Below are 27569 nucleotides of genomic sequence, written 5' to 3'. Positions count from 1 at the left end.
TTTTTTTTAAACAAAAGAGATTTCCCTCACTCATGAAAGTCACTGACATTTCCTGCCCTTATGAGAAGTCCATTGACTACCTAGAAACCTAGTACACACCTCTACCCCGATATAACGCGACCCAATATAACACGAATTTGGATATAACGTGGTAAAGCAGTGCTCCCGGGGGTGGGGCTGCGCACTCCGGCGGATCAAAGCAAGTTCCATATAACGCGGTTTCACCTATAATGCGGTAAGATTTTTTGGCTCCCGAGGACAGCGTTATATCGGGGTAGAGGTGTAGTCCATTTGGTTAACTTAAATCCCAGTTTGATCCTGCAGTGTAGATGGGAAAGAATTGTGACTAGACCATATGCCTGATGCTTGTCACATGAGATTTACTGTGGCCTAACTCCATTAACATCAGTGGAGTTACTCCTGCTTCTTACTGTTGAGAGAGAGATGAATCAGGTCCATGTTTCAGAACTATGCAGGGAACCCAAACACTGGGTCAGACATTGCTATTGTGGGGAGACCCTACATTCATATAGTCGCAGCAGCTCAAGCCAGTCAAGTACTCTGCTACTGACTTGCTTGAATGCTGAATCCATGGGCCAACAGATAAACAGTCAATGAGCTATAGTTGATTTTACTTGGACACAAAAGCCCATTGTGAGTCAATCTTGTTTTTCATTGGAAAGTGTTAGAGTGAACTGAAAGGGAAAAATATGTGACAGTGAACTCTCTCTTAACAACACTAAGGCTTTGTCTACACTACAGCTTTTAGCAACATGGCTGTGTCGCCACAGTGATGCCGCTAAAAGTTGTGCAGTGTAGCCGCTCTTTGTTGGCTCTCCTGCTGACAGAAAATGTCCACCTCCAATGAGCAGCGTTTGCATTGTCAGCAGGGGGGCTCCTGCCGACAACGTGCTGTTCACACTGGCACTTGTCATGGCAAAACTTTTGTCTTTCCGGGGTTTTTTTTTTTTTTTAACAGCTCTAAAAGACAAAAGCTTTGTTGTTCAGTTGCCAGTGTAGACAAAGCCTAACTCACAGCTTAACTCTTTTTAACCAAACACCTACAACATAACAATCATGCAGCCATAATGCGTCTGGTTCTTAGGGGCCCTATTTAAAATGGGCAAGTCGTTCATGTTTGAAAAACAGCTTGTATTCAATAGATGTATCCTCATTCACAATCTGCCAATTTGTAATATGACATATTAAACAAATAACAGAATATATCATAATCGTTCCAAAGGTGCCTAAATATGTGATTCTCAATGGATCTTTCTTTTCTCAAGAGTTCTGCTTTTGGCAGTAGCTGTGAAATATAATACAGCAGAATCTTGCCAATTCTTGCTAATGACTGGCAGACCCAATGTGGATTACTGTATTTTACCAATTAGCAAGAGAAACATGACGACAAAACTTTAGGGATACTGCATCACAAAATGTACTTTGCTAATTTACTTTGACAAGTACAGTTTAGTTTTAAGTATTTATACTTCATAATATGTTAGTAAATGCACTGGAGCATAGTTGATAAAAATAATGAAGCTTTACAGAGGAACCTTAGTACAGCAGTCTGCTATTAAATCTTTTCTAAGAAATGGGGTGAGTCTATTGGGTGAGTTATCAGATTAGCAAAGTGAGAATTGGCAAAGTGGTTCTTTAGATAGAAAACATATTTCAAAATTATTCTCTTTTGTCATACAACATCAAATAAAGCAACTATTCTGACTGGTTTAGGAATATTCTGAAGGAATAAACAGTTGAAAATGATACATTATATCTCTTTAGAGAACTAAATTACTAACTTTTGTCCAATGTTTAAAAAACAAAACACATAATTCACAGGCACTACATACATGTTTACTTGAATGTCTTCTCATTGTCTTCCAGACTAAAAGACTTATTTGACGTATAGGGTAAAAATCCCCTTTATAGAAATAGCTGTAATTTTTTTATGATTAGTTTTCTTTCTTAACATAGGCGCACACTTTAGACAGTTGTTAGTAGGGCAGATAAATAACTGGTAGTATATTTAAAAAAAAACAAGCCAATAAGGCTCCTTCAATAAACCTAAATAAAAAGTTTTAAGCAACTTAATATTTGTCATAGTATTACTAAAAGGAGGAGCAAGAGCCTGTCCAGACTGGAAACAGCATATGCATTTGTTACTGTGCTTAAGTGTGTCAGCAGAGAAGTCTGACTAAATAAGGCAATGCCGGAGTTGAACTTATCAGCATTTGACAGGAATATAGCCCGCTAACAGCTGAAACTGTAGCCCATCTTTTCTGTGCTATCATCAGCTCTCCGCGTTGCACACAGATGTATGTTTATCATCTGCTGTGTTGCTGACTGTGCTCAAAATTTATTCATCTGCATTTTTTTAACAAACCCAGAAGTTATGAATGATCTGTGGCTCCTAGAAAACTTCAGGGTCTGAATGCCCCCAGGCAAAACTAGATTGAAAGACAGATCTAGTGTTCAGAAATACAAATCTAATTTGAATGTTTCTTTTCCAACAAATGCACAGGTGTTCTGCCAAAGATTGCTAGACGTTTCAGAGCTCACTGAAGAAATGTCTTTTTTTAATGTTTTAGAGAAAACAGGGTGGAAGGATATTAAGTGTAATTAATATGAATTAACAGTGTGTATTTCAATGCTAATGGGTGTCACTTGGCTAACACACTGTGCTGAAAAATTATCATGGATATCTTTTATGAATACTCCAAAAACAAGTCCTAGTTGGTCTGATAGCCTTACCTTGCCATCAGGGTGTGATTTTTATGTCCATTGAAATCAGTGGCAAAATTGCCCTTGATTTCTATGGGAACATAATCACGCCCTTAATGGGTTGATTTTAAAAAAAATAATATACACATTAAAATATCCTTAATGTTATTTTCATAATGGGTTTCATATTTAAATTAAGCTTTTGGAGCCCAATCATGTGTTGAGCTAAGTGCACAGGGTTAGGAATTTTAACCCCGTTTGGAAATGTTACCCAACAGCTACTAAACTGAGGACTAAGCATCCTAGTCAGGTTATAAAATACCTGTGGTGCCAGCCACACAACCTAAGGCCATGTCTCCTGAAATTCAAAGGTGACCTGCAAAGGATATTTTTTTTTCCCCCTTGTGTGTGTGTTCTTTATGCTGTTTAAAGGAGGCCTGAAAGGTTTTCTATTATCTTAAAAATATCAGGAGTGGCAAGTCTCTGGTAATCCTAGGTTATGCCGGGGGACCTCTTGGGAGATCTCACAGCCTGTTTATTGTGAGCTATAACATCCAACTGAAGGAACAGAGGTGATGACTCTTTAAGAAAATATACCTTTATCCAAAGTGCTCATTAGTGTTTGAAGTTAAATATGCATTAGAAGAAACTAAACTTTAGGACAGTGAATAGAAATCCCATCCCCATCTCACTTGTTCACCTTTCACTTTGTGTGTCTTTCTTTTTGTTTGATCTTTCTCTCTCTCTCTGGCTTTGTTCCACTTTTCTTCTCCTTTCTTTCCTGTATTTCTTTTCACATTCTAGCTTCTCGCATCTTTCTTTCCCTTCACTTGGTCTGATTCTGCACGGCCTTGTTATCATTTACATCTGTGCAAAGTAGGTGAAAAATGATGTTGATGAGCAGAGAATTCTGGCTTGGTAGTGAGTTATACCTGCTTTGCATTGACTTTCATCAGGTGTAAATGGCTATGCAAAACAATGAAAAATCAGGCCCTCTGTGCTCTTTACCTCCTCCCCTATTTTATATTCTTCCTTCCCTCACAAAACATTCCTCTTGCCCTTTCACTACCCCCCCCCACCTTTTTTTTAACTGTAGCCCATCAATATCTCCCTCCTCCTCCTGCTCCCATATCCATGTACCCATTCATTCACCCACTCACTCACCCTAGTCCATAGGATTTGAAATAGTTGCCAGAGGACTAAACTACGATGCGAAGACCCAGTGTAACTAACAGTGGTCAACATCCAAGTGAAAAGCTAAATTCTCTGTCAGCAGAGGATTAGAGGGAGCTTGAAGTCCTACCAGGATGATCCAGATCACTATGTAAGAACCCCAGATCTTGTAAAAGAAGTTTAATGTATAATATGTAAAATGGGTAGGATGAAGCAGACATTTAGAGGCTTGAAATTGCATAATCCATATTCCTGAGGGAAAGGTCTTTACACCCAATAACTTAAGGTCATTCCTAGACCTGAGAAAACAGGACAAATTCATTTCACAGTTGAAGTCCAGTGTGATATTGTGCAGTCTATATGGTTTTATAAAAACATGATAATAAGTGAATATAATGTAACTGGGATAGTTTTATAAAGATTTGATAATAAGTGAATATAACGTAACTGGGATATGCTTCATGCAAAAGGTCTCTTGTAAGGTATCATTACAAAGCTTATAATCTACTGAGTGTGATCATCCTATTTGTAGAAATGTACCACTCTTGTATCTAAAACTAGAAATATGAAATATAACTCTGAGGGCCTATTGTAATTATGTAAAGTGTGGGCCATTAATGATGGTTTGGAATCTTGATGACTCCCATTAGCAAGGACCATTGTCTGCAGATGGCTATGTTTACCTGTTAGTCTTCCTGTATATGTGTGTGCTGGCAAGTGGGCAATGAAGTCTTGCAGTGACATGTGATCATGTCACCTGAACTGGAATCCATTTTTAACCTGGTGCTTTTCCAGTGAGGGGGGTGGAAACCCAGAGGGACAAAGGGTTCCTGCCTTATGCAAAAGATATATAAAGGGGTGGAACAGAACAAAGGGGGGAGGAGCCATCATGAAGAATCCCCTAGCTATCACCTAAGCTGCAACAAGAGCTGTACCAGGGGAAAGAATTGTGCCCAGGCCTGGAAGGTGTCCAGTCTGAGAAAAAGCTTATTGAAGCATCTCTGAGAGTGAGATTATCTGTATTCAGTTTGATTAGACATAGATTTGCGCATTTTATTTTATTTTACTTGGTGACTTACTTTGTTCTGTCTGTTACTACTTAAATCCTACTGTCTGTATTTAATAAAATCACTTTTTATTTAGTAATTTACTCAGAGTATGTATTAATACCTGGGGGAGCAAACAACTGTGCATATCTCTCTATCAGTGTTATAGAGGGCGAACAATTTATGAGTTTGCCCTGCATAAACTTTATGCAGGGTAAAACGGATTTATCTGGGTTTAGACCCCATTGGGAGTTGGGCATCTGAGTACTAAAGACAAGCACACTTCTGTGAGCTGTTTTCAGGTAAACTTGGAGCTCTTGGACAAGTGATTCAGACCCTGGGTCTGTGTTGGAGCAGACGGGAGTGTCTGGCTCAGCAAGACAGGGTGCTGGAGTCCTGAGCTGGCAGGGAAAACAGGAGCACAGGTAGTCTTGGCACATCAGGTGGCAGCTCCCAAGGGGGTTTCTGTGATCCAACCCATCACATCCAGAATGGCATTCTTAGCCTCTATTATCCCTTCCCTAGTTCCATAAGAAAGTGAACTATCACCTAGTGATCAGGCACCTGTGTTTCTGTATTGGGGAGGGTTGTTACCAATATAAGCCCTATCAGGGAATTTTGTGGGAGGAGGGGAGATTTTCCTCCCTGGGCACCACCTGAGGAGTGCAAAGGGAACAGAAAGGAGCCAAAATCTGATCCAGAGCTAGTTTATGTGATCCAAAGTCCAGATTCACTGATAGGGCACTGTTTGCCTTTTCCTAAAGCTGCTAACTTTCGTGGTGTCATACATCCTTCATCAGACCCATTTCAAGGCTCAGAATAAAACCCCGGCAGTTTCAGCTGAAAGATTTATTTTCCTCAGTTCACTGACCTGGAAACAAAGGTGTCTGTACTTCAGGAACTTTGTCATTCAGTAGCGTAGTGTTGCGAATACACATGAAAAGGGTAACTTTCTGACCTCTGATTCCAGCTGGTACCAGAAGTGCATACCACTGAGTGGGGAGCTCACCTGAGTCAGCTCACTGTACAGATTCTATAGAGGGCTCACAACACAGCGTCATGGTTGTACAAGTTATTGTGAAGTGTGTAATATCTCTCACCCGTGGGAGAGGGTTTTGTATTTGTTTTTTTTATCTAACTCCTTTCATACTAAAGGGATATACTAAATCACCTTTAGCGTAATGAATGGTAGTCCAGTGGCTGTGAAGGCATGTAGGCAGAGATGTTATCTATTCTGCAATAATTCAAACAGCCCTGAATATTAGAAATATTTTTAAGGTGGGAATATCAGCCAGGACACCAAGCTTATCCCCTCCTAGGGATGTTAGATAATGTTTAATTTGCATGTGGAAGACCATTAAAGAAAGGCAACAGAGACCTTTGTTTAACAGATTTATAGATTCTAAGGCCAGAGGGACTGTTATGATCATCTGTCTGAGCTCCTGCATAACACAAGCCATAGATACTCAGCCAATATTTCCTGCATTGAGTCCATAACTGCTGGTTGAGCAGCTGGTTGAGCTAGACTTTATCTTTTAGAAAGACATCCAGTTTTGATTTAAAGACTTCAGTGATGAATAATCCACTATATCTTGCAAAGGGCATGGAAAAATGCACAGAAAAAGATAAAAGATAGACAAATAGAAATTATGATAGTGGATAACAGGTGAAATAAAGATATTGGTGGATAAAGTGATGATGAGAGAAAATCTATGACATCTAAAAAGTTGAGGAGGGTATTGGAAAACAGAGAGAAGAACAGGAAAGAGGGGTCAATTGTTTAATGTTAGGCCCCAAACCTGCTTGCAGATCCACGTAGGTGGACTCTTACGTCCATACTGAGCCAAAGGAACTCTGCACTTCTGCAGGGGTCTGCCCATGTGGCAACAATTGCAAGATCGGGGCCTTAGTGTACAGTCTTAATTTTAGAGGTCTTTCAGCTATCAATTTAATTAATGCCCATTAATTAGATAATCCTTACAAATAGTCTCCCCTAAATCACCTCTTCCAGACTGAAAGGGTTGCGGGAGATGCTCTGAGATAAAAATTGAATTGACTATACTGAAGCAGTTTTAAAAAGAAAAGCCCATATATAATGGAATTCTTATATAATTGTTTCCAAATATTTAGTCTTATATGAGAATTTCTTTGTAAAAATTAACCTCAAATATCAGTTAACATATAGTCAGCATGAATCCATGTTACAGATTTGTTTTAAACTAGACTAATGCTTCCTTTCTACAATTAGGAATGACAAAATCCTATTTCTTTTTTGTTTTTTTTAAACGATATTTACGTTTCAGTATCTTGTCTGTTTGAATATAGCTCTCTTTAAATGGAAAAATCATGTGAACATACAATCTGTTTTGCAATTGTAGTGCATTGTATATCAAACTTAAAATCACAAACAATTTGCACTAGTGTCATGCATGTATCTTCTTTTTTTTTTTAATGTCCAGTCCACTGTCATATGTGTATCAAGATGGTTGCAGATTAAAGGATAGTTTTACATTTTAAAATATCCTTTTATTGTAATTGTTGACTTATATTATCATTTTATCAAGGCTGGTTCTAATTGTATATAAAATATCAATAAGTGGAAAAGCTAGGTACTGTTAGAAATTAGAAGTCTAATTTAAACATACAGTATTTGAACTTTAAAGGTGGGTGATTCTGTTCATCAGATTTTTACTATTGACAGATATTTCATAAAGTAAGGGATTAATTAATGCAGTTTGGTAGTGTGATTGGCTTTTATGAAAGTTCAATGTATTATACTGAAACTATCCTGAAACGTCAGTGCATTGGATTCTCAAACTTTTGTATGTATATTCTTATTGAGTCAATCCTGCGTAATAATCCCTTTCAGCTTCACAGTGAACTAATTGTTTAGTTCTTATCATTTGCTATCTCACAGAAATCTCATGTTTCCCTGAGTTACTAAATTACAAGATTTTCATCATATGTGTCAGGTTTTAGCTTGGAATACTTTTTTAGCAGATTTCCAATTAGGCAGCAGTCAAAATAGATATAGAGCTTCTATCTTTAGACACCAATGTATTTTAAGGACATAATCACTATAGTTTTATACTAAAATGTACTTAGAAAAGATACTTGACTACCAATTTTTGTTTTATGAGTGGATGTGTCTGACCTGATTTTTTTCTAAACTATTCTTTCTACAATGCTTTCTTTGTAATAATCATTTTCTAATAAATAAAAGGAAGAATTTGGGCTGAACATTTCCTTTGACTATTAAAAAATACATTTTGAACTTATTTTTAAAAAAATTTAAAAACCTTCATTTCCTCTGCTAAGAAGAGAGAGGATTAGAACCGGGCAGTTATAAGCAGAAGTATGATCCCAGCCCATCAAAAAAATAAATAAATAAATAAAAAACCAGCACCTACTAATCATAAGATATTTTTCTGCCAAGACTGAAGCACCTAATTTTGCCACAATCAAACCTATATTTTCACTGGCTCATTAGACTACGTACAGTACTTGTGCACTGTAAATGTTCCTTGCCACCTCTGACTTCAATCTTTGCTTGATTAATGAATAGAGACATTAACATCATCTATAATTTATCTTTTGTACCATACTGTATACTAATATCTTAAAGTATATTATGTATTTGACAGATTCATCATCTGTATACCAACCAAGCATGTAAAATTTTTCTCTGTCATGGCTTATGTTAAAGGCATTTTTTGTCAGTTGTGAATACTGCATTTCTAGCAATAAAAAGTACCGTATGTGTCTTGCTCATGTTTGCTTTCATGTTCTTAAAATAATCAGATTTTAATGATTTTCCTTCTATCATCTATGAAAATAGATTGAGTATGTTAGGATTTTCTACTTTTGGTTTTCCAAAACTGCTATATCAATTCTGTTCTCTCTCTGCACAGTACTTAAATTATTGAATGAGATCCAACAGAGAAATATCTTTCTATCATTTTATTTATTTCATCCTTCAAGATTCTATGCAAGATTCAATCTTGTACAATGGGCATATGCACTTTTAAACATCTGGAACACAATTTGCTGACTTTGTTGCCAGATATGTAGTGTACAGATCCTGCATTTGGGCATCAAAATACCTATTTTAGGCACACAAATGCCAATTTGTGTGCTTTAGCACAGGTGATTAAACTCAAAAACTGAACTCTGTTGAACTGGAATATCCTGTTCTATACACTGCACATTGTTAGTCTGTCATAGTAAATTTAAAGGGACATTGTCTGAGAGTTTAGGCTTAACATTTAAATGTCATAAGTTACTCCATTTACATATTTCATATGCAAAACAAAAGCCAAATTCTGTTCTTTTTTCACAGATATAAATCAGGAGGTACCTTACCAAGGACAATGGAATTATTCCAAATGTAAACAGTGTAAATGAGAATAGAATTTGATTTTCCTCCTTTTTATTCATATGAAATTTTTTTCTCTTTCTTGGTGTTTCGGGTCAGGAAAGTGTGGCAGGAAAAATTATTGCTGGTGTTTATAGTAATGACCATCATCCTACATATGTAAATAACTGGCCAGTGCCTTCTTGAAGAAGTTAGTACCATAAGGCCAGCCCCACAGTTTTTTCCCATCAGTGGGTTATAAGGGAGGGTTATCAGGCAATATGGACAGTTACCTGAAATATTTGTGGGGAGAACTGTTGTCTATGAAGAGTGTACCGCAGTAAGAAGCCCCACTCCTTCTTTCCCTTCCCCACAGGAGAACGAGTAATGGCCTTCCCCTCTACCCATGAAGGTGTAAGGAGAGGAATCTGTTCTGGTGTTTGTTTGGAATAAAATAAATTGGGCAGGGCTGGAGGTTGTTCTATGATTCAAGTGTTAGGTTTTGTTGCTGGTGGAGGGGATTTGATCTGGACATTTAGTTTATTGGAGATGGCAAAGAGAAATTGCTAGCTGATGGATGGATGTTGCTGCAAAGGAAAATTTGGATAAGGCGTTTTGATGCAGTGGCAGAGAATTGCTGGAGGGCAATATAGGGGAAATATCTTGGGGGTAAACAGTGTGTCAGGGACATGTATGAGATGAAATAAGGGAAATTGCTCAGGAATCCTAGGCCCCAATTCTGACCATATTAGCATGATTATAATTCTCAATCCTTCGTTGAAAGTTGCAGAGGGCAGAAATGAGCACTGATATTTGAATGGTAGGAGGTAAGTGACTACAAGATAGGAACTGAGGAAAGGTGATCTTGTTGTTAAGGCACAGAACTAAGTCGGGATATCTGTGTCCATCCCCATCTCTGCCACTTTGTGTTTTGATATTTGCCAAGTTATTTAGGCCAAAATTTTCAAACATGAGTGCCAAAAGTTAGGCCTTTAAATACGTGGCCTGACTTTTCATAAGTGCTGAGCACCCATAGCTCCCACTGAGGGCAGTGAGAGTTTTCCCATTGACTTCAAAGTACCTTGGATTAGGCATTTAGAGAGAGATTGGAGATGAGTGCAATAGGCTTCTGAGCAATGCATCAATATGATGGTGTCAGCATGCGGATGCACCTGAATAACACTTACAGAACAAAGAAAGACCAATTAGATTTAAAACAATTTAAGTTTGAGGTTTCCAAGATGTTACAGGTGGGGGGAGGGAAACTAGTATAAAAACAGTAAATGTTTAAGATGCAAACTAACTTGCAAGAGTCTAGAAAAAATCAGTTTCCTAATCAGATCTTTTACAATTAATCAGGGTAATGTCAGACAATTATTATTGTGAGGATGTAGACATATCTGTCACTAGAAAAGAAAAGGAATCTATATTTCTTTTGTTTTAAAGATTTTAAAATAACTTTGTGCACAACAAAAGCTGTGTGATATCAGCTGGAACTTCTTAAGCATACAGTTTTCAATAGCAATAAACACATATATTAGACCAGCTGTTCTCAAACTGGGGATCGTGACCCTTCAGGGGGGTCACGAGATTATTATGTGGGAAGTTTCAAGCTGTTAGCTTCCGCCTCAAACCCCGCTTCACCTCCAGCATTTATAATGGTGTTAAATATATAAAAAAGTGTTTTTAATTTATAAGGGGGGGGGTCTCACTTGGATACTTGCTGTGTGAAGGGGGTCAGCAGTACAAAAGTTTGAGAGCCACTATATTAGAGACTTGAAAATGAGTAAGTTGTACATTGTTAATTAGACCAGCAGTGCTTTTTCTACCCGACCAGAGCAATTTTTTCTCTCTCTCAGGCCTGGTCTACACTAGGGCTATGGCTACACGACCAGACTTAGTGACACGGCTGTGCCGCTACAGCCGTGCTGCTAAAAGGCACACAGTGTAGCTGCTGTTTGTTAGCAGGAGAGAGCTTTCCTAATGAGAAAAAACTTCCACCCCCCACGAGCAGCAGCGGCTTTATCAGCAGGAGAGCTGCAAAGCTTTGTCAGCAGGCGAGCACTCCTGCTGACAAACCGCTGTTCACACCAGTGCTTTTCGTTGCTAAAACTTTTGTCATTCGGGGGGGTGTTTTTTTTAACACCCCTGAACGACAAAAGTTTTGCTGACAAAGTGCCAGTATAGACAAAGCCTAGGAAATTAGGTCGGTATAACTATGTTCGATGGGGGTGTGAAAAAACCACACCCCTGAGCGATGCAGTTAAACTGATTTATCCTCGGTGCAGACAGCACTAGGTTAGCAGGAGAATTCTCCCATCAACCTAGCTGCCACCTCTCGGGGTGGTGGATTACCTATGCCGATGGGAGAACTCCGGCCGTTGGCATGTGTAGAGTATTCACTGAAGCGCTGCAGCTGCACCGCTGCAGCGTTTTAAGTGTGGAGGAGCCCTAAGTCAGACTAGCTTTCCTGGGGAAAGTTCAATTATTCAGAAATACAAGGGCGTGTGTTTAATGAAAATTATAATTTTTCTCTAAGTACTGGATCTGTTGCCATGTTCTATTGTGGATAAGATCAACGTATGTCCTGTTAGTATTAGGAATACCATGTGCATTTTTCATTAAATGTCTTTCTCAGGTGAAAGAGTATTAAACAAAGAAGTTACACTTGAGGATTTTGAACTAAGTTGTTTACATGGGCAAATAGCAAAGGATGATCTGCCCTTCCCCCTTCATTGTTAAGTGGTAGATTGTTGCTATGGTGATCACTCTTTCCATCTCATCAGCCATAACCTGGTTTTCCACATCATCTGAATAGCTGCAAGCAAAGCATGATCTTTATTATATTTTTCTAAAATGGGTTAATATTGTTTTACTACATAGTTATTGAACTGGGACTTACAACACTGAGATGAAGTGAATGTATACAAGATGGTCCTAATTCTGTCGTATATAAATTGGTATTTGTGCATTCATTAAAATAAATTTAATTTTAAATCCTTTAACTGTTAAGAACTTAAAGTGGAAATTTTTTAGATGGTTTATTCTTGTTTGGGTATAGGAGATTGATTTGATCATCTGTTGTCTTTTAGAAGGATGTAAGATAAGAACCAGTAATATATACGTGAAAAAGTTATCAGTTCCTTGATTAATTTATCAATTACATAATTTGTTGTTTGTTAGCTAATACAGTGAAAACAGGATTTTTATATTAGCACTAGTAACACCCCACTTCAACAGTTTCATTGCCTTTTAATGCAACCATATTCTGTTAGGACAGCACAGTTAAGAATATGATTAATATAATTTTTTAAAATATTTTTTCTCAAACTTCAGTAATACTTATAAGGTTTAGGGTTGAAAAGTTCTGAAATTCCAGTTTAAACTATACACAACTATCATTAGTCAGCATTTCTGTTTCCCTGTGCTGTAAATTACTCTTAGGCCATGTCTACATGACTGGGACTATAACCGCATAACTACAGTGCTGTATCTATCCTGGTATAACCCCATAGTGTAGACACAACCATAGCAAAGGAAGGGTTTTTCCCTTGTTGTAGAGTCTTTCAATGGTTCGGGGAACCATTGAAAGACTTGCCAGAAACAGAGAGGAGTGGAGGAGCTTTGTCGCTGCCCTAAACGCCAGAGGTGTAATGGGAACATGATGATGATGTAGGAACACCACCTCCCTGAGCAACAGTAGGTAGTTCAACAGAAGCATTCTTCTGTTGATCTAGCTGCGTCTACACTGAGGTGTAGGTCAGCATAGTTATGGCATCAGGGGTGTGGATTTTTGAGACTTCTGGGCACTGTAGCTATGTCAACCTACATTTTAAATGTGCACCAAGTCCTATTTTACCATTGTTGTTATATCACATTGTACTAGAAGCATCCCCAAATGGGGATTGTGTAGTTTATCATGGGACGTACTTCTTCTATGTTGTAGAGATTTCTACAGAAGATGGAACTTCATATGGAGTTTATGGGCTACACAGAGCCTTGCACAGACCACCTGCGCATACCATAAGATCACAATATTGCAACAAAACCTATGTGATTACAGCCAAAAAGCATGTGTATGACACTCTTCATTTTGATGTGCATTACACATACCCCAAAATGCTAACACCCGTAGTGCACAAGGATGCAATAAAAACTGTTCAAAGCTGTATTCTGTATTGCTAGTTGACAAATAAATGGCTTTATGTATTTCCTATTTTATGCAAGCGTCAATATATATGGGGGAAAGTTTTTTGAAAGTTTTCTTTGGAGAGTTCCTTTTCCCATTTTTTCTGAAGAATATGGATACTCTTTTCATTTACACAGCAGGAACAATATTAGAGAAAGATCATATCTGCCACAGAATAACTTTAGTCAGCATGTAGTCCATTATCCGCTTTATGGACTGCAAGTCCACTTGAGAGTATTACAAAGCTGCAGTGTTCCTCAAGGACTTCTACAGCATTTAGATCTGTAATTCAACATTTGGAAGCATCCAAAATTATCTGATGTGAAAATATTGATGGGGATTTTGACTACTGTCTAGTAGCGTACTAAACTTTTTCAACCCTGTATACATACAACATTGTGATGTCTCTAATATTATGCTGCCATAGGCACTCTTCCCATTACGAGTTCTTGACCCATGTTTGCGATGCGACATTTTGCTAAATAGTGTCAAAGATAATCTCTCAAGTGAACAGTATTTAAGATAATATGTTAAGACATTCATCTTTTAGCACAAATACAAATGTGTTTCAGATAGAGCCAATTTTAGGATTATTATTGGTGTTCTTTCAAGTAAGAAGGGGATCTCTATGTGCTCTGAGGCTAGAATAAGTCACCTTGAATTACCAAAATGCTTAAATCTTTTGGGGCTAGCGATTGGCTGAATACCAAGGATCTAATCCCCTTACTCTGTGCAATGCTGAGTAAGTGGGCTTTGCACAGGGGCACTCCATGAAAACTGGAGAGATGGAATATTCCCCTGAGGCTGCAGAGCACATGAAAGAAGTTCCTGACAAAGTGTGTGGCATAGCTCCACAGCCACAAGAGCTGTCAAAGGACTGTCAGAGTGTCCATGAACTCTGCCACATCTCTGCTCAATGCCCATCATAAACAACCAGTGTGGCGTAGCCTATTGAACCCCAGCAGAGAGATGCACCAAAGCTCATAAGGCACACAACCCTCCCATGTAGCCTTTCTGTGACTTGTTCACCTGCACAGCAGATACCTATTGTGTCCTACGTGGCTGCAAGGGGCAGGGTAGGATCTGACGCTATCCATGTGTTTTTATCTGAAAAATGCTAACACCAGGACAGTTAACTCCTGGTCTTCTTCCCCGCGTACTCGATGGAGTGGTGAACACCTGGTCCAGCGACCAGATGAAATACTGGAGCAGGAAGTCCTATGAATCCTTATTGTTCTAGAAAAGGTAAAGGACACTGAATTTACTGCTCTGGAATTGTAGGAATATCCTTAACTGGGCCTTGCCGACTTACTTGCCTTCCACTCCAGGTCTGGGATATTTCTACTGTTCAGCCCTCTGGAAGGGATAAAATGTACTCCGTTAGAGTATGGATATAGTTGGGGGGGAAAAATCACTCAAGCAAAATGGCAGCCAGAAAAGAAAATAAGTTAAACAGTCAAGCTGTACACATGTGATATAGTATTTGTATGTAGGGGGTTCTTATATTTTGTAAATACTTTCTAATTTATTTTTATAACAGTGCCCATTTCTGTTGCCTCTGGAGACCATGTAGAAATTTATCCATTACAAAATTGATGTAACAAATAATTGTAAAAAGAAGATTCCCCACATAGGATCAGAGTATAAATGTTACCTCTCCCCAGCTGCTCATGCAAAAGTTTGTCTAGGCCATTATGCGCACGCACGCACGCACACGCACACACACTCTCTCTCTCTCTCAAGTAATGTTTCAGGTTTTTTTTTAAATGATCCTACATTGTGGTAAAGGGGAGCCAAATAGATTTTGTGACTTGGCTGATATAATTTTTCCTGACAGTTTTCAAAGCTGGCTCTATTCCTCAGGAGTGTTAAAGCAGACAAGTTTGATATTAAAAAAAATACATTCAGAGCACTTTAACGTCTTTCATGTCTGTGGGTGTCCTTTATTGCTTACATAAGAAAATACATGTAACTTTGAAATGCAGTTGTGTTTGTCATCCTATATATTAACCTGCTGCCAAGAAGCTTTACTACTACTTTGTTGGCCAATCGTCTAGAAAGACACAGGCAGACAAACCATTGGTGCCTGCTAGTAGAATGGCTGCTCTCTCAAATTTAAATGTGCAGTTTCAAAGATAGTTTTAATCTAGTAGTGGTAAGCTTATCTTGATGAAAACAAGTTCCTCTGCTCCTCTGGCTTCCAACTGGACCTGTGTACGTCTCTGGCCTACCATCAGGAACAGTCACATTCACAGACTTTGCACTCCCTGAACATTATGACAGCCCTAGGCTGGCATCGCTGCCAAAGCCAGACACTTTAAATGGAGCGGAGCATACACTGAACATTGTCAGGCAGGGCAAATTGGAGATCATCTTCCTGGAGTGAGGCCATGGACCTCATCATTTCCCCAAAAGGCATAGGATGGGCTGGACCAATGAGGATGGAGGAAAGGAGCTTTCACTGGAGTCAGTAGGGTGAGGAGCAAGAGCAGAGCCAGTGAGAAATCTTTTTTTGCTCACCCCATATGGCCAGGATGCGGAACAGACCTAAAATGGCTAAATGAGGTTGTGTCCTAGAGATGGTTCGGTTCACAATTTGATTGTTCACAATTTTCATCAATTAAGAACCTTCCTCAATAGATTTATTGGGTTCTTACCTCCCCACTGCCATCAGAGGTACTTGTACTTCAAGACTGTGCTCCATTGTCAACACAGTATCCCCTCATTTGGATGTGCGGTGGTCTTTAGGGCCTTCAAAGTTTTGACAATGTATCTGTGAGGAGCCTCAGTAAGTAAATCTACACCTGGATGACTTCCTAGATGAGTGGACACTTTGAGACGAAGCATCTTAACCTGTTAATAGTTCACCCTTATTACACCTTGTTATTCATAATCAACATAGAAGAATGTTCACAAGCATGCTCACAAGCATGCTCTCCTCTTTGAGTTCTCTTGTGAGGTGGAAATACTCTCCACCTTTTTGGAAATACACAAAAAAGTTATCTTCTACCTAGAAATTTTGATTGAAAATCTCTACAACATTCACTGATGGAAGAACCTAGTAGTCACTTTACATTTTGCCTGAAATTAGTTCCAGGAACTATCTCCTATGTAAGACCACATTATACCTTCCTCTACTTTGCAGTTCACAAGTGAAAAGACCTAGACAACTTCTAGTTACATTCCTTCTTTCCTGCCTGGTATTGCTGAAATCAGGGGTTCTGGAACAATTTGAATAGTGGGGGTGCTGAGAGTAATTGAACCAAATCGTAAACCCTGTATATAATGGAAACCACTTCAAGCCAGGTGATGCAGCAGCACACCACACACACACCCCTGCCCACACCCCTAGTTCCAGCACCTATGGCTGAAATTGTAAGAAAAGAGTTATTTTTCCCCACCCGTAATTTTAATTTTCTTTATTTTGGCTACACCACTCCAGAGACACTCCCAGTTTGGTTATACTTGTCTTATTTTCTCTGCCTTTTCATCTTGTAGACTAGCTGCTTTTGGATCTTAATTGCTGAAAGCATATCATATTTCCTATTAACCTGTTTGGCTCCTTGCCTCTTAAAACTTCTGTTCTCTGACATAAGCCTACCACTGTTAAGAGGCAATACCATTTTTCTGGAAACTTGCTTAAACAACATGTGCTTTGTTCCACTTGCATATATACTATGGAAATGTCATCTAAGGAATCACAGTGAAAAAGTGGCAGGCCTTTCATGGATATTCTCTGCTGTGATTAGTGGCACTGCTTGTCTGACCTATAACCTTTCATCCTGGAAAGTACAAAAACCAAAACTACAGCTAGGAAACATGATGCATTTCTTCCAAAAGGTATGGTAAAAACAGAGAGCAAGCAAGCGGGGGGATTGATCAAAACAGTATCTTTTGGTAAGCAGCACATGCACACCTGAGGTGTTTTTATTTTTTAATATCAGTGTGCCCTGTGCTGCCTCATGCTCCCACATGAGGACATAAAGGGTAGAGCAACCCTTCCTCAGTTCCCTCTTACAGTCTGTGGCAATCAGGCAGAACCTGACAAGCATCCAACACACTAGTTCTTAGCTCTTAGTTTCAGACTGAACTTCTTCAAAACCTTCCAAAGTCTCTAGAACTACTTCTGATCTCCTACATTCAACCACTGTTAACTAACCTGTCCTCCCTGGACTGAACTCTACTGGTCAGATCTCCCCTTACAGGGCTTTTTAGTATGGCAGATTTGAAACCTGGGGGCTTCAAGCCCTGGCTATCCAACAATGGACTAATTCCCCTAAAGGAGGCACACAGTTGGTGTTACTTCTGCTGGGAAAATCGCATATTCTGAGCAACTTGTTCTTCTCTGCTAGAAGCATTCAAGTCACAAGGCTGAAATTGGTTCTTCTGAAACAGTCCATGACGGTTGTGTCAGATCCCAAGGACATGAGTTTCAGAATCCTGCTAGTGGACAAGCCAGCGCCCTACCAAGCAGACAGGTGATGCCTAAGACTAGCGGAGAAGACAATGCCAAGGAAAGATCCAACACTGATGTCTTTACTAGCACCGATGCCAAATACATTGCAAAAATAATAAAATACAATGCAATCTGCAATAAATGAAACTCCCCTTCTAATTTAACAGTGATTGTACTGCAGCATAGACAGGGACAGCTCCATTTTCCCTTTGGGGCTGGTTTGCATCACTGCAGCAAAACAAAGCCCCCTTAAAGCTGGCTTAAACAAGACAAGCTTTCAAACATCACACCTTCAAAACTGATCTGAGGAAAAGCTCCCTCACTAGCATTACCTCACTAATATTACATTACCTCACTCACCTTGTTTCTCTAATATCCTGTGATCATCAGGGCTACGACAACACTGCATACAACAATGTAGGTTCAATTTAGAACAGCTAACTGAATTTGTCACAAATCCAATTTTTGCATTTGCTTCATGTTAACTAGTTTTTGGTGTAGTCTGCTTCACCTGCTTTGTGTCTGAAACATTCTGGCATTATACCCAAATGCCAGTGTGCTGTGTTCTTCTATCAGGGGAAATTAGATATTTGCAAATCAAAGCACCGTCAAAGCCTATTATTTTTGCTTGTTTCCAATGTTCAGACTCATGATCTTTAACATATTCATCTGGGGTGCATGCCATGTGCATTCTGTCACCCCTGCACCTGAGGACCTACCCCTAGGGGAAAGCTTAGACCCTTTGCTACCTTTGAGAGACTCAAACCTCAGCTGTTCAAATACTGCTAGTATCTAACTTACCAAATTGACTTGCACATTTCAAGCATTGCTCTCACTAAAAAACTGATATGGAAACTGTTAAGTACAGGAAAACTAATCATGGCGGAGTTTATTAACCTTTTTCTAGGCATTTTGTACCTGACTAAGGGACATGAATGAGTGCAGAAAAGGAAAGATTAAATTAAGAGTAATTCACCATCAATTTAGTGTGTAATTTAAGACTACTCTATAGGGGACATTAACTGCAAAAAGATGATTTCTTTAAACAAAAATTTATTGAGTAAGATTTTAAACACAGAGAGATACTGAAGAACTATCAAAAAGACTTCAGCAGGACTAAGATCTCTCTAGATTTTAGCCTTTTGAATGATATGAATTCATAATGTCAATGCGTCCATTATTTAAACAAATGTTAGCTACTCTTTCCTTTCCAGAGCTCTGAACATCCATATTAGTCCTATAAATTCTGTAATTATTTCTCACAATGGGTTGTTTTGTCTGCCTCTGTTGTACACTCTATTCTTCAACATCCAACCCAAAACTATCTCAGCTCATATGCTGTGTTGTTTTGCAGTGTGTCCTATCTATCAACATTTGCTATTGGGATTTCATTCCATGCTGTTTTTATTCTGAGCAATGAGCAGTGCTGGGATATATTTATGTTCCATAGCTATGTGAAGAGAAAGGTGGCAAATGAGCATGATGCCTCCATGTAATCCAACTATAGTTTTTTCTTTAAAGTAAGCCTTTGTATATTGCTATTTTTGATTACATCATGTACATTTATGGAATTCAGACTCAATTATTATAGCAGAAGTGTAATCAAATGAGACAGTGATGAGTATCAAAGTCTCCTATTAAATATCCAAGACATACTCTTAACAATATTTTTGAATACTGCATTTAGACATCTCATACTGCAAAACTAGTAAAAATAGCAAAATATTTCTGATATATTTCAGGATAAAAATAAATTATTTAAAAAAAATTAAAAATCAGATTTTTATTTAAATCAGATTATTTTGATTTAAATACAGATTTTTTTTAAATAAACCAGTTACAATTTATTTGAAATGGACATCCTATGTTAAGACCAAAGCTGCTTATAATCTATTAATCATTTAAATGATTGTAAAAAAATAATAATTATGCAGTACTTGTTTGCTGTCAGGTTTAAGTCAAACGACTGAACTGGTGGAAATCACTGGCTAAGCACCTGGAGGGGAGCTTGTTGAAGTGCTAAAACAGATTTTGACAGCAGTAGCCTCTTTTGCACGTGCAGAGAGAATATTTCTTCATTTCACTTTATTCAGCTAGTTAATTCTTAAAGGACACAGTGACCAGAAACATTAAGTTCAATTCACCAACTATAGATAATGCTTCCTTTATTTAATAAATAAGTTAGTTTTAAATGCAAAAAATAAACATTTTGATAAAAGAAAAAGATTTTATCCAGCATACTTAAGATAGTTTTATTTAATTAAAAATGCTGGTTTTGTGTATTTAGTTTAATTGAATTTCCATCCAAATAAAGCCTGACATAAATCACAATTAAAAAAATCTAATAAATAAGAAATGCATCATACACCATTTTCTTACATAGTAATTTTTTTTTAAAAATCAGACTGTTATGCCTTATAATTGCTTAAATAAAGATGTATAAGTATCGTGTATCCAAAAAGAAACACCAAATTTAATAAAAGCTATATTTAGTTGCAAAGCAACATGTTTTAAAGGTTATCAACCAGTGAAAATCAACCTTTCTTTCAGATAATAACTAAAATGTTCTATAGGAAGGTGCTCAGATACTATGGTAATGAGGTTAGTATGACAGCCTCTGTAGAATAGCTTTAGTATGTTGTAACGTCAGAAAAAATATGTAAAAATAAAATGTGATTGATTCTCTTAACATTTCATTTTGTCATTCATCATGACCCTCCCACCTTGCAATTTGTGGATGTACTGTTGATTTCTATGGGAGTTTTGTACACACAGAGCTTTGCAGCATTGGGCACTAAATGGGTAAAAGGAAAAAAGCAAATGTTAAAAAGGTTCTTCCATGAAGATATGGTATGTTAGCAACAAGAAGAAAGTAAGGAAAGTGTGGGCCCCTTACTGAATGAGGGAGGCAACTTAGTGACAGAGGATATGGAAAAAGCTAATGTACTCAATGCGTTTTTTGCCTCTGTCTTCACAAACAAGGTCAGCTCCCAGACTACTGCACTGGGCAGCACAGTATGGGGAGGAGGTGACCACCCCTCTGTGGAGAAAGAAGTGGTTCGGGACTCTTTAGAAAAACTGGACGAGCACAAGTCCACGGGGCCGGATGCGCTGCATCCGAGGGTGCTAAAGGAGTTGGCGGATGTGATTGCAGAGCCATTGGCCATTATCTTTGAAAACTCATGGAGATCGGGGGAGGTCCCGGATGACTGGAAAAAGGCTAATGTAGTCCCCATCTTTAAAAAAGGGAAGGAGGAGGATCTGGAACTACAGGCCAGTCAGCCTCACCTCAGTCCCTGGAAAAATCATGGAGCAGGTCCTCAAGGAATCAATTCTGAAGCACTTAGAGGAGAGGAAAGTGATCAGGAACAGTCAGCATGGATTCACCAAGGGGAAGTCATGCCTGACTAACCTAATTGCCTTCTATGAGGAGATAACTGGGTCTGTGGATGAGGGGAAAGCAGTGGATGTGTTATTCCTTGACTTTAGCAAAGCTTTTGATACAGTCTCCCACAGTATTCTTGCCGGCAAGTTAAAGAAGTATGGGCTGGATGAATGGACTATAAGGTGGATAGAAAGCTGGCTAGAGCGTCGGGCTCAACGGGTAGTGATCAATGGCTCCATGTCTAGTTGGCAGCCGGTATCAAGCGGAGTGCCCCAAGGGTCAGTCCTGGGACCGGTTTTGTTCAATATCTTCATTAATGATCTGGAGGATGGCGTGGACTGCACTCTCAGCAAGTTTGCAGATTACACTAAACTGGGAGGAGTGGTAGATACGCTGGAGGGTAGGGATAGGATACAGAGGGACCTAGACAAATTAGAGGATTGGGCCAAAAGAAACCTGATGAGGTTCAACAAGGACAAGTGCAGAGTCCTGCACTTAGGACGGAAGAATCCCATTCACTGTTACAGACTAGAGACTGAATGGCTAGGAAGCAGTTCTGCAGAAAAGGACCTAAGGGTTACAGTGGATGAGAAGCGGGATATGAGTCAACATATCTTGTTGCCAAGAAGGCTAATGGCATTTTGGGCTGTATAAGTAGGGGCATTGCCAGCAGATCGAGGGACGTGATCATTCCCCTCTATTCTATATTAGTGAGGCCTCATCTGGAGTACTGTGTCCAGTTTTGGGTCCCACACTACAAGAAGGATGTGGAAAAATTGGAAAGAGTCCAGCGGAGGGCAACAAAAATGATTAGGGGGCTGGAGCACGACTTATGAGGAGAGGCTGAGAGAACTGGGATTGTTTAGTCTGCAGAAGAGAAGAATGAGGGGGGATTTGATAGTTGCTTTCAAACTACTTGAAAGGGGGTTCCAAAGAGGAAGTAGTACCAGATGACAGAACAAGGAGTAATGGTCTCAAGTTGCAGTGGGGGAGGTTTAGGTTGGATATTAGGAAAAACTTTTTCACTAGGAGGGTGGTGGAGCACTGAAATGGGTTACCTAGGGAGGTGGTGGAATCTCCTTCCTTAGAGGTTTTTAAGGTCAGGCTTGACAAAGCCCTGCTAGGATGATTTAGTTGGGAATTGGTCCTGCTTTGAGCAGGGGGTTGCACTAGATACCTCCTGAGGTCCCTTCCAACCCTAATATTCTGTGATTCTATGAAAAGAGGAAATTAGTGAGAGCAGGACCTTCTGTTATTGATCACACAACTCTGAGCTTTAAGAACTCGGCATTTCTTTTTCCAAAGATTGTAATTAGAAAGCGGATAATAAACTTCAAGAAAGTAATGTTACTCATTATTTAGGAGAATCAAGAAACCGCTTGAAAGCAATTAGGAGGAGCCAATGATTGATAAAGAGCACAAGTTCATTAAGAACTGATTGAGTCAGACACACTGGATTGTTCTCTGAAGAAAAATCAGTTTCTGTGGGAAAATATAGCTAGGTACACTTAACTTATACTTATACTAAAGCTTTTGATAATCCAACAGGAAAGGCTAATAAAATAATAGTTGAGATGCTATCTGGTTACTAAGAATATTATAGTGTTTATTCAGAATTTTCTGAGAGGTGGAAAACAGAATAATTAATGGTGTGCCTTTATACTGGGGAGAAAGCTGATTACTAGAAAGGTTTGTTTTGAGATCAGTATCTTCAATAACGTGCTGGAGAAGTACAGTAAATTGTACATTGATCACATTTACAGATGATCCTCAACTAGCAGGTATTGTAAACTTACTGGAGGATACTGTGGAGAAATAAAATGATCTGGAGATCACAGAACAATGGAGAATTTTACATAGAATTTAAATTGAGATAAATGTTATACCGTATGCTTTTGGATCCCTGATAATTAATGTATAGAAGACATATGGCACTACATGTAAAGCACATTTAGGATTAGTGCAGAATGCCAATTAATGATGCTTAAGCTTTTCAGCCCACAGTACACCTCGTTTAAGTCACTTCTCAGGTATAAGCAGATGGACATCTGTAGGATTGTACCAATGGGACTGATTTTGAAAAGCCTCTGATTTTTTGCCCACAGTTCTGTGGGTGTAATTGATGTCATTTAGATATTTAACTACCCTAGTGAATCAAAAAAGCAAGAATACATCTAATGACATTAGTTGCACCCACAGTTTAGAAAGCCGAGGCTTCTTTCAAACTGAAACCCTTTGGTTTAAATCCAAATATAATTTATAATAAAAGCAAGTACAGTAAAACTGAACTATTGACATTATAACAAGAATGATGATGAATTGTTCTCCATGTCCACTGCAGTAACAGAGATTTACTTGATGTATTAGGAAAACCTTTCTAACTACAGGGATAGTTAAACACTGGAATAGGCTTACTTGGGAGGTTGTGGAATCTCTATCATTGGAGGGTTTTAAGAACAGGTTAGACAAACACCTGTCAGGGATTCTCAGTCCTGCCTCAGTGTAGGGGGCTAGACTAGATGGCCTTTGAAGTTCCTTCCAGCCCTACATTTCTGTGATTTCCATGACTTCCCCCACTATGCACACTGTAGATATTTAGGGGGCCTCAGGTCTAGGAACAGTCAGAGTATATAATATATGCTCATTGCTATAGAGCTATATTTATTGTACAAGAGGACTGTAGTTCAACTGCCACTGAAATAGCTTAATTGATCCTCTTCAATGATTGTGTTTTAGGAAACATTTTGGCCTCAGATGTTTTAAGGGACAGCTTTCTGATAGATTAAAGAGCCCTGTACTAACAGGCAAAGGCATTAACAAGATCCAGCATCTGGAAACCAGACTATATATAAGCCACAATTTTTTAACAGTGAGGATAATTAACAATTAGAACAATTTACCTAGGGATGTGGTGGATATTCCATCACTTCAAGTTTTTAAATCAAAATTGGGTGTCTTTCTAAAGGGTATACTCTAGCTCATCCAGAAGTAACGGGCTTGATACAGGAATTGCCAAGTGAATGTCTATGAATGGTGTTATGCACAAGGTCAAAGTAGATGATCATAATGGTCACCCTGGTTTTAAAATCTAATCCACTAGTTTCTATGAACTTCCATACTAACAGTGGTAGTGTCTTTGATTCTTTTCAGTAATTATTATTCATACCTATTGCCATATTAGACTCAAAAATACCATAGTTACTCATTTATCTAGCTTGTTTATATATTTATACTATAATTACATTTTTGTAGTAAGTAAGCAACTTTTTTTTTATCATGGACACTACTAAACTCTTCAGTTACCTGGTGGGGAGGGGGAGGAGGGGTCAGAGAGATGAGGGAAAGAGGGTGAAGAATAGTAAGCTTTCCCCACTCCCTCCTTCATAAGGGCCAGCGCAGTTTGGATCTCTGGGTATGTCTACACTGCAGTTAGACACCTGCAGCTGGCCCGTGACAGCTGACTTGGGCTTGAGCTGTGGGGCTATTTAATTGCAGTATAGACTTTCAGCCTGCACCCTGAGATCTGGGACCCTTCCACCTCGCTGGGCCCCAGTCTCAGCCCAGAAGGCTGCACTGCAATTAAACAGCCCTGCAGCATGAGCCTGAGTCAGCTGGCACAGGACAGCCATGGGTTTTTAATTGCAGCATAGATATACCCTCTGAGCTCGGGACCACAGAAACTGCTGCTTCTGTCTGCCCAGGGCGCACATACTGTACATTACTTTAACAGACAGTGCAGACTGCAATGCTAACCCTCACTCATCAGCAGAGGGATTGTGAAGAGCTGTGCTGCCCCAACATAGGGCTGAGTCTTTAAATGCACAAAGTACCTCTGAATAATCAAAGATATACCTAAATAGACTGTTTAACTTGTATATTAGATGTCTGCAACCCTATTTGACTTCAGGATGTTGTCTTCGTTTGCCTACATAGTGATTACACTGGCTGAATATAATTCATTATTTTGCAAAGCACTTCAAGACATCTTAAATGTAAAAGGAATTATATAAAACCAAATTACATTCTGTGCAATTATAGTTGGTATAATCTGGATAACGTCCCATGTACTTGGAGGTGGATATTTTTCTAGTTCTAATTATTTTGGTTTGTAAAGCTGTTTGTGGTTGCTGAAATGTTGGGGGAAGTTTTATCAGGATCCTCTGACTGCATTATAATGATTTTTTTCTAAATCTCTTTTCCATTATGGTACTTTTGTACCTGTATGATCAGTTCTGTCCTCTGTCAAAGGCAGTTACATTTTTTTAATTTTGCAAAATGAAGAACATGGATGTACTTTATAAAGCCCTTTAGCATCTATTAGGAACGGTTTATTTTAGATCTCTAAACTTTGCAACACCAAGGCTTAGATTGGCATCTATTTATAAATTTCAATGATATTTTCATCAAAAGTAAATGTATGCAGTCATTATACTGTATTTGCTTGTATTACCATCTTTCTTGATAAATGAATACAAATTTGCTTGTTTGAGTTCCCTGGCAAGAAAACCTTGCAACTGATCAGCTTTGTCTTCACATGATGCCACCTTTTAAGGCTGGGCCATATTTCCTACTGACTCTACTTCATTAAAATCACCTTTATATAAATTTCAGCTCAGCAGACTGAAGAAAAATTCCCCAAAGCATCAAACAAAAATATTTTCCATTCACTTCCAACCTAGGCTGATTATAGCAGACCAATACTTGTCCCAATATTATTTTGTGTAGACTTCCTGAGTCATGATAACTTGTATGAAGGTTTGCTGTTTTGCAGTTATTCACAATCAACAGGCGTAATATTCTGGTTATGCTTCATCATTTCTTTTCCAGAGACAATAATACTTGGCTCTCGGGTGTATTAATGCAACTAACAAAAAGACATCTATGCATATAAACCCTTTTCTGCTCTGTATAGAACTGCACATGCAAGAGCTAAAGCTGATGCTGCGGATCAGGCTGCTCAGGCTGCTCGCCAGGAAAGTGATATTGCAAGAGCAGTTGCCAGAGAACTTTCACCAAGTTTCTACCAACCAGGTAAAGTTTTGATTGGTTTGGTTTTGTTTTGTTTGGGGGATATTTTCCTTTTTACATTTTTTAAAGGGTTCTTTGTTAAATTAAAAAGTTCATCCCATTTTTAATTTCATCACTTACTCAGAAACCATAGTTGTGTGTAGGCAATGAAGGGCACTTATTGTTCAAGAGTGTTTTGTTTTTATTGTATTATCATTTGGTAACAAATAGCACTTTCTATAAAACCTTTCACTGTTGGAGTGTCAGTGTCTCCCTTAAGTTTGAAGTTAGAGTAAGTCTAACTCTGTCTTTAGAAAACATAATACAACTGAATTTTCAGAGTTATTTCTATGCCATGTTCATTACAGGCCAAATCCTGAAATCATTACTGAATCTTGGGAAGTCAATGACAGCTTTGCCTGGACTAAGAACTAAGTAAAAAAACAGAGGGCTAGATTGTGCCTGACCCTTACCCAAATGTGTTAGTCCCTGTACTCAAAGTATCACAGAAATTGCTCCACCCCAATTTCCCACCTGTAGATCTGCCCATTCACAGCATCTATTCGTTGGCCATGTGGTGGAGAGGGGATAATAAGAAGCACTGGAATGTTTACCATATGTTAGGTAAACACGTCCTTCAAACGTCATTTTAAAAGTAATTGATGAAAATAAAAAAGATTCAAAAACATATAGACCAAAAAGAACTTCAATTCTTCTTCGATTGCTTGCTCATGTCGATTCCATTCTAGGTGTGCGTGCCCACGTGCGCGGTTGTCGGAGATTTTTGCCTTAGCGGTATCTGTAGGGTCAGCTGTGGCGCCCCTCCTTGAGTGCTGCGCTCATCCGTCGATGTATCAGGCGCCGCTGACCTACGCCCTCTCAGTTCCTTCTTACCGCCCGTGGTGGTTAATCAGAACACCTTTGCTTGCATAGCTAGCGGTTTCATCTCTTCTGACTGCGAGCCTTAGGGCCATGTAAATAGTTGTTCATATTAGCGGTAAGTAGTTGTTAAGTGTAGTTAGAAGTCAGAGTCCCATTGGGGACTTCACCCCAGGAAGGGCATGCCCCGGTCTCCAGGGTTTAAGCCCTGCGCGGACTGTAACAGGCCTATGCCTGTGAGCGCTCCCCATGGCAGCTGCCTCAAATGCTTGAGGGAATCACAAGCGAAGGGCAAGTGTTGTATTTGTAAAAACTTTCGACCCAGGACTCAGAAAGAACATGCTATTTGTTTGTTG

General features: G+C 38.9%; 1 protein-coding gene across 1 annotated transcript in view; it reads left to right on the top strand.

Moving 5' to 3' along the window:
- The window catches only part of JPH1 (junctophilin 1), a 115061-nt gene that overhangs the window by 38220 nt on the left and 49272 nt on the right, over positions 1-27569 (top strand). The window contains exon 3 of the mRNA XM_024197651.3: positions 26240-26358. Within this exon, the coding sequence (XP_024053419.2) occupies positions 26240-26358 (119 nt within the window). The remainder of the gene's footprint in view (positions 1-26239; positions 26359-27569) is intronic.

This window comes from Terrapene carolina, unplaced genomic scaffold, assembly GCF_002925995.2.
Source record: "Terrapene carolina triunguis isolate 2854851 unplaced genomic scaffold, T_m_triunguis-2.0 Scaffold58, whole genome shotgun sequence".
Classification (NCBI taxonomy): domain Eukaryota; kingdom Metazoa; phylum Chordata; order Testudines; family Emydidae; genus Terrapene; species Terrapene triunguis.
This window is presented reverse-complemented; position numbering and strand designations above follow the sequence as displayed.